Source organism: Perna viridis, chromosome 8, assembly GCF_037379345.1.
Source record: "Perna viridis isolate PV_CMFRI_1.1 ecotype Kerala chromosome 8, ASM3737934v1, whole genome shotgun sequence".
Lineage (NCBI taxonomy): Eukaryota > Metazoa > Mollusca > Bivalvia > Mytilida > Mytilidae > Perna > Perna viridis.
Window position 1 is genome coordinate 16,587,147 of NC_142452.1, and position 8,616 is coordinate 16,595,762.

Consider the following 8,616-nt stretch of genomic DNA (forward strand, 5'->3'; position numbering starts at 1 on the left):
TTTGACTTAAATTAATGTGTCAGAGCCACTATATGATAATATGTAGAAAAATTAACCATTTTAGTAATAAATTTTAGTCCCTCATAGAAATTAAAAGTGTGGGCACTCATTCATATGCTGGAATATGACATTTTTGTAGAATTTTGACAGGAATATATGAATCACAGTCACCCACATGAAAGTTGTATTGAAAAAAATAAGCATTTTAGTCGATAGTTTTAGACCCTCATTTTGAAGAATTTTTACTGAAATAATGGTGTCACGGTCACTAGTAAGAAAATAACATTTTTAGTTTCTGCATTTTCTACATATAAGACTATGTGAGGAAATTGGAAGTGTTATCACTCATATTCGTAACTAAAGGTGGCATTTTGGAGAATTTTGACCGAAATGTATCAGTCACCCATTTAATGTTGTCAATTTTAATTTTTTTTAATGATTTGTGAACCTTATGTTGTTAAAAGTAGCTTTCACTCAAAAAGTGCTTTGTCAATCTTGAACTTCGTGATAATTATCAAACATCTGAAAGTTATCTGTTGCAACTTTTACACTCAGAACAGAAATATAGACCTTTAATTTTATAGTTAAATAATTTGATTTAATTAATATCACAGGTGTATGGCAGAGTGTAAAAAAATTATACATGTAAACAATGATAATTTTTGAACGATGAGTGACTGGACCGTGATCGACGAAAATTGGAACATGAACAACGATCGAGTGATTGTGGGATGATGATCACGACGAGCTCTATATATAATTGGAAATTATATGTAAATTTTGAAATCAAGATTTGTTTTCTAATCGGGTTAGCTAAATTACTTTAGTCACACAGTTTCATTTAATAATCGTGGACTTCCTGTTCTAAATTACGTCACACTGAATAGAAAGATTTAGTGTCAGGAACTGTCTAGGAGTATGACAGTTTAGAACAGCTTTTCGTATTTTCTTTTTCACGACCAAGGGTAATTTCTGTCAGGATCTGTCAGGGAATAAATCAAAATGTGTCCTGACCTAGGACAGCCTCTGTCAGGATCTGTCAGGATTTCTGTTCTATCTAGATCTGCTGTCGTAGAACAGAAATCCTGATAGATTCTGACAGAATTTAAGAGAGGTTATTTAGAAGTGATCGCAACTGTATGATTTTAGTTACTTTATTTTCTTTGTTGTGTATGTCTGTTTTCCATGTCTGGTCTTTGTCCCTGGATTACATTCTTTTGATTGCCGCTATAACATTGGTTCCCTTGATTACTCTTGCATGATTCTTAATAACTCACTGGGTGTTTCTAGAAAAGCAGAGGACGCTACCTGGTCCATCCTCCCAGTTTATGGTGGAGTCCAAGTTGCTCATTTACTTTTGTTTATTTGTACGTGTTATTTTATGTTCTCTGTTGTTTGTGTCTGTTTTCCCTGCCTGTTTTTTATCCTTGGAACATATTCTTTGGATTTCCACTCGAATCTTAATTCAGTTGCTTACTCTTTTAAGAAACGACAGTACGAAAAATTATCAAAGTTTGAGAAAGGACATATAGTATTTTATGGTCAGAAAAACCTTAAATGGTGTGCAAAAACATTATTTCTGCAAAAAAAAAGACCAAAAAAGTAGTCAAGAATTATCGCCAACAAGATGATTATCGGAAACAAGGACTGTTAAGCTCAGAAAATTGTTTTGTCGACTGAAATGTGAGATGAAAAGTGGGAAAACATACCAAAGATTATATCGTATAATAAATTGTATGATCATTGTTATAGTTATCTATTGTATACATCTACAATAAAACATATTTTTTTTACAATCGATTGTAACATGACCAAAGATTGATTGAAAATTGAACCAACATTGTTTATCAATAAATAGTTTTTTATTTCATATGTGTTGGTATTTTTTTTATTTAAATATTTAGAGTTGGTAAATACAATAATACGATAACTAACATGTATCAGAATTTTAAGATAAATTGAATGCCACCAACCCGACCGACGTCAGCCAAGAAACTACGCCCAAACAAACTGCAAACACTTCGATTTTAGATAAGTGCGGTAAATACTGAATATTACATGTCAAAATCTGTATCCCATGCTGTATCAACCCAAGACTTCTATATCACCCCAAGGCCAGGGGCCACCGGTCCGTGGGGTGATATAGGTCGAGGATTACAGATTTTAACACGTCATGTTCATTATATCATAATTTATATTTTGACCGTACTTCTAGTATGGTCTGTGAAGGGGTGTGATATAGGGTATGCGGTATAGGGTAGACGATATAGGGTAGATGATATAGGGTAGACGGTATAGGGTATGCGATATAGGGTAGACGGTATAGGGTAGACGATATAGGGTTTAAACAATTACTTATAATGCATATACAAAAAATTACATTCTAATCTTATTATATGATACAAAGCCATACAGGAGATATGATGAAATATGAGCTGTAGAACCTTTCAATAAAAATACACATGATTACAACCGAAACTCAACAGCACACATTATAAGGATGTAATGTCACAGTAATAAGTAGTGACAAAACCAGGTACACAGGGAATTGATTGAGAAAGGAGACAAAGCAATCATAACACTTGCAAAATAAATTTATAAGGATAATGATTTTGCTGATGAAAATTGTATAAAAAGATAGGAAACACATCTAAAATATACTTCATAGAGATGTCTAGAAGTAGACTTGTGGGAAGAAACTGCGAGTTGAAAAAACATTTTAACGAAAATTGAACTTTTTAATAGAACCTTTGGCATTATAGATAGAGGAGAACAAGTGTAATATTTAACCGAGATAAAAAAAAAAGCTACTGACTCTGAAAACACGTGTTAAAATCAATTAATGAATTATTATATAACCGACAAAAAATGTCTACAAGAATAGTTACTAGTCCAATTATTTACTTTACAATGTAAATAGACGATCAATAATATGTGCTCATCTACACCATGATAGTTTGTTTTCTATACTTTTCCTACTGCAAATTACTAGGTCTTGTATACATCCTCTGGTATTGTCTAATGCTATTTCTGGTTCCCTGAAAAGTGCTCTGACTCTTGTTAGAAGTGCGGAAAATCCCTGAAGAATAATTGGACCCATCTGTAGAGAGAGTCCTATCTGCAATATCTTGTGGTCTCTGCTAAATGTTGTGTTATTTACGTGTAAAACTGAAATTTAAACTCCGGGATCCCTGACATCACCAAACACCAAATATTTACAGACGAGTCCATGTCTGCTTATATGTTATGGACTATATGATCGGATCATGATATGACGTTTACTCTAGAAGTGCGTATTCATGATCCAATTTATTGTGTAGTAAAAGTTAATGGTTTGTTTTGATGAATTCAAAGATGGTTTATCTCAGCTTTTATATTGTCCTTTGGCATTCAATATCTTTTAAAAGAGATTCTAAGTGTGGTACTTTATTTTCATTTGTTGCTTCATTCCGACGAGGCGTTCCCGTTTAGTCCGTTAGTTTTATAATTAAGTATATATTAGTCGGAATAGATAATTAGATGATTCTTTTTGCAATTCCCAGAACAATTTGCTAGATTCGGTGGTAGTAAGTGATTAGATGTCGCGCAAGAACTATTATGATCAAATTTAAAAACTTGCGCATCCGAATTATAAAATAAAGATAAAATGGAGTGCACAAAATTCCGTTTCTACAGTTAACTGTAAATACCGAACCATGAATTACAGAAAGCAAACAAATCTATCAATCGCCCTACCCAAATTGTTATTTTAAACACTGATATTTTTGGCCATAAGATGCCAATACGTACACAAATACTGTAACATCCAACAAGAAAGCATAAGCTTATTAAAATATGGCCAACAATGTGATATAGAAATACAAATAACTAAATTGTCTTAATAGTGCAATCAATTATTTAATAATTGGTATGATCATCTACTTATCTACAATAACACGTATTTTTGTACCATTGATTGTTACACGACCAAATACTAAATGAGAATTGAACCGACATCGTTTATCAATGTACACAGACAAAAATGAGATTAAATAGATTCTCCTTGCTTAGAAGGATGTTGAGACGTTTTGTCAGGTAAGGTTTTCTTAAATACATGTAAACAACATTTAAGGCTGAAACAAAAATTAGTATTTTTATAAAATAAAAACCCATTAAAGGTGAAAAGTAATTGAAGTTCATGTCAACTGCAATAACATATGTACATCTTAAAATAAAGTGCGAAGAGAAAAAAAAGAGAATGCATCCTTTGGCTGATTCAAACGTAGATTGCTGTTTCCATTTGAAAAAGAAATTCTATATATAATCAGTATTATTTCTTTATTTTTATTTCCTTTTGGACATCGAAACTTACTTTTATGTCTCTGGTCACATATTCATTTCTGGCATACCTTGATTGGTGTGTCTGTAACCATCCAAATATCCATGCTTACCATTAGAATCTCAAAGATACAACTCTAATGACGATTTATCTTTGATTGATCTGATCTAAAGCAGCAATAACAGTATCAGATCAGTAAAAGATGGATATAGAATGTTAAATATGCTTTCTGACGACGGAATAATTTGGTGTATGGGATTTCTTAGTTAGTTTCTCACTATTTCCTTTACAGTGTCTGTTTGTTTCAGACTACTCGGTATCGGATCTGCCATATGCTGCACATTAGTTCCATTTTTAATCATAATTAATTTTGATGGTAAACATGAGGTGGAACACAAGTCTCCTGACATTGCGGAGAAAAGGCATATTGCATTTCTGAAAGTGCATAAAGCTGCAAGTTCAACAATTCAAAACATTTTCTTACGTTTTGGTACTAAAAGGAATATGACTTTTGTTTTGCCTTCAGTCGGTGCGATTTACCCAAATGTCATCAGCACACACGAAACTGTTAATGGAGGGAATATCCGGACACCACCCCCGTCAAGAGCTTTTGATATCTTATGCATGCATGTGTTATATAATCGCACGGCTTTTGCTGCCATTCTACAAAATGATACAGTTTATGTAGGAAGTATTCGTGATCCCTTCGATTATTTTGTTTCCTTCCTAGAATTTTTCCGTGAAATTCATGGGAGATTCAATATTTCCGGACCTGGTGCTTTGACTGACTTCCTTGAGGACCCAGAAAAACACGATATCACGATATCGAATCCTACGTCTGCTTTGTATGGTTTTACTAAGAACAGATTTGCTATTGAGTACGGATTTTCAAAGGAACTTATTACGAAATATGATAGAATGAAAGTCCTTGAGATTATTGCCGAACTGGATAAGGAATTCTCTCTTGTGATCATAGTTGAACATTTTGATGAGTCAATTATTCTTTTAAAAAGAATATTGAAGTGGAAAACGAAAGACGTATTATATATAAGTAAGAACAGTCGAAACGATGAACTGCTGAAAATCGGGCCACGTGACCGAGAAAGGTATCGGAAATTGTCACCGATAGATTATGATTTGTATGAACATTTCTATTTAAAACTATGGCGTCAAATTCAATTAGAGCGAAGATTTCATGAGGAAGTCCTTCATTTTAAAATGATCAGAAGAGATGTAGTAGATTATTGTTTGGACATGAAGAAAAACTCATCAGAACTTGTAATAAATGAAACAGAATGGCATGAAGCGTTTCTAGTGACGGTAACTGATTGTCATTATTTTCTACTCAATGAAATTGAGTTTGTGAACCTAATAGCAAAAAATCAGTATGGAGATCATGTGGCCTCCTAAGTTCTTACAAATTATTTTTAATATAGCCTGACAACTTTTTAAACATTCAGAAAATAACAAGAAAACTGCATCAGTACATATGGAAGGAAGGAAAACGATGGTAGTTATCTAAGTAATGTGGTAGTTGCTACCAGTTGTGATACTGTCTTTCCAGAAAGTATTTCATATTTGTATTTAGGTCATACGTTGGTGCATGTGTTGCGTTTCACCATATTCATTTTGTTCTTTTCTATTTGAAGTGGTATAGCTTTGATGATTAATTTATGTCACAAGAGCAAAAGGGCCTAAAATTCACCGAACTGGACCTATTTTTTCGGTTTTTATTAATTTTAGTTCTCTGTATGACCTCATTAAATAAAGGTTAACAACGGAATATCGGAATTATTCACTTCCAATACAATTGCCATAATAGTAACTAGTAAATAAATTTCATATGAACTACCAAAACAAGAAAAAAGTATGACCTTAATATCACGATCCATTTGTTGAGATTAAGTTTGTACGGCAAAGATATCAATGCATAGACCAATTACAAAACAAATCAATATGAACAAATCCGCGATTATCATGAATACAGAATTATTGCATTTATATTGGTGAATCTTGTTCCGAGCAGATATTAATTACACAAGCTTGCGAATGCAATATCATACTGTACGTGGGATAAGGCTGAGGACATCGAGGATTTTGCAAAAAATTCCGAAAGCTGTGTATGAAAGTAAAACAACGACAATAATGGAGTGCCATAAGTCAGTGGTCATGACCTATGACAGTCAAATTTAAAATATACTTTGATTGCTCGACCTTTCCAATATCAGAAATAACCGTACGTTTCTGTGGTAGAATGTTATAAGTAATCTTAGCTGTTAATATTTTGTCTCAAAATATGGCCTGTACCATAAATGCCTTCAACGATCTATTATCTATAGTCTGACTTTTGTGTTTAGTTGATAAATAACTGCATCGGTGGTCACGTGCAGGCATGTTTGCGTCGGGTGCTGGGAATGTTGGCAAGATAACCGGTCGGGTCAAAGAAACAATTTTAAAATTGAAAGTCACAGTTTTTCCGCAGCCAAGCATGCGTCATTCAGAAGATGGTGACGATTGGTTGGTACTAGTCTGAAAATGTGTCTAAGTGTGTTGATATTGATACATGTACCTGGGGGATATTGCTTCTGTGGGCTAGAACAATAAAACAAGTCGATTCAACCTGTCGAGGAGTACACAACAGTTCCTGTTCGACTGATCCAAAGTTCTTAATAAAAACTGCAGGAAATATCAACTGAAGGACGTAATACCACAACCGATCAGTGAAACGTCAATATTCTTATAATAATCATATTTTGTGGAATCAACTTTGTGATAAAATGTACAAGGATTCCACAAATTTGCTGTTTTAATGGTTTTTGTATAGATTCAATACAAACGTTGTAGGTTCTAAGTTCCCATGGGCCGAATAAAATGAAAAATGGGTAACCAAGCCCTGTCGTCACGTGTCCAATATATTATAGGTTTTAGCTTTGCACAACACATCTAACAGGGACTAACTAACGCAAATCAACCGTAAATTGACATCCTTTACAACATATATTTAAACATATGTTTGTGCATATTCATACAATGATTTGGCATCAGTTTCATATCTGGTAGACGATATATGGTTAAAACAATCAATTAAGATACATATACAAACAAGATATATTTTAATCTAAATATATGAAATATAGGTATATAATACAATGTCTTATCAAAGCAAATTATCAGAAATGTAAAAAAAAATAGTTAATATTAACGATACAATGAAATGATTGTTGTATAATGCTATAATTACCTACTGAATAAATGCTCATTACAACTTATTTTTGTACCATCGATAAAACCAAGATTACAAACTCAATGAGTCGTTCGTCGAAGTACAAACGAACAAAGCAATGATTTTAAGGATGCCGATCTGTATAAATAACCATACACGTGGACAATCTTTAAAATGACAGAAAATAAACGACCAAGGGTCTTCATTATCAGGGGCGGGTCCAGGATTTAAGATTTTAAGACAGTTACAATTTCGCTCAGCGAAGGTTAAATTTTTGAAATATTCTTCTAGAGTGGATGCAATGTAGATATCTTTTGTGGTAAAATTAGCGAGAAATTAAAGTTTCAACCTAAAACCGCCTAAATGTGCCCCTGACAACCCACGCTTTGCAAATTTTAGGGGGGACGCACAAACGACTCCGAAATGAAAAAAAAAACAAAACAAAAACTAAAACTAGATGGATACACCATAATGATCTACAACTTCGAGATGACGACCATAAAAGTTCTATAGTGTTGGTTAGTGTTGCAACATAACCCTGTTTCAGAAGCCCAATACGTTTGTCGTATAGTTTGGTCAGTAGTTTTCCTTTACCATTGTTCTGTAAGTGTATGTCAAGATATGAGGCTGACTTAACAGTGTATGTTGAAAAAGAAGTCAACCACACAGGACAAATATGCTGTCGATAAAAAATTCCAGCATTTTGAAAACATCTTCGGTATGTTTGGAAGATAATTTGGAATTGTGTTTTTTACAAAGTTATGAGGAATCTCTATCAATAACTACATATATCTGTATCTAGGTTATTGTCTTTTTTGGAGTAACAACGATGTATAATGTTTTTTAGTCGGGATTTGGCCATTGTATCGCTCTGGGTATTGTGTGTCTGAATATATCTGGTTTTTTTTTACATTGCAGCGCTCTGAATAATGTGTGTCTGACTATATCTATTCTGTTATGGACATTATATTGCTTTGAGTAATGTGTGTCGGACTAAAGCTGTTCTGTATTGTACATCGTATTGCTCTAATATTGTGTGTCTGACTTAGCTATGCTATTTTGGACATTGTATCGC

At 33.3% G+C, this 8,616-nt stretch overlaps 1 protein-coding gene across 1 annotated transcript; it reads left to right on the forward strand.

The window, feature by feature from the left end:
* Positions 1–3,934: 3,934 nt before the first annotated feature.
* Positions 3,935–6,101, forward strand: LOC148609536 (galactose-3-O-sulfotransferase 2-like). Its single transcript, XM_088540454.1, has 2 exons — positions 3,935–4,074; positions 4,627–6,101. The coding sequence occupies exons 1-2, from the start codon at positions 4,022–4,024 to the stop codon at positions 5,726–5,728; spliced, it is 1,155 nt and encodes a 384-aa protein (XP_088396580.1). The 5' UTR covers positions 3,935–4,021; the 3' UTR covers positions 5,729–6,101.
* The last annotated feature ends 2,515 nt before the right edge of the window (positions 6,102–8,616 follow it).

What these genes read in the sequence shown, in the direction of transcription:
- LOC148609536 (XM_088540454.1), top strand. Translation starts at nt 4,022, where the DNA reads ATGAGATTAAATAGATTCTCCTTGCTTAGAAGGATGTTGAGACGTTTT. An exon ending in ATGTTGAGACGTTTTGTCAG is followed by an intron (nt 4,075 to 4,626) that starts GTAAGGTTTTCT and finishes TGTTTGTTTCAG; the next exon opens with ACTACTCGGTATCGGATCTG.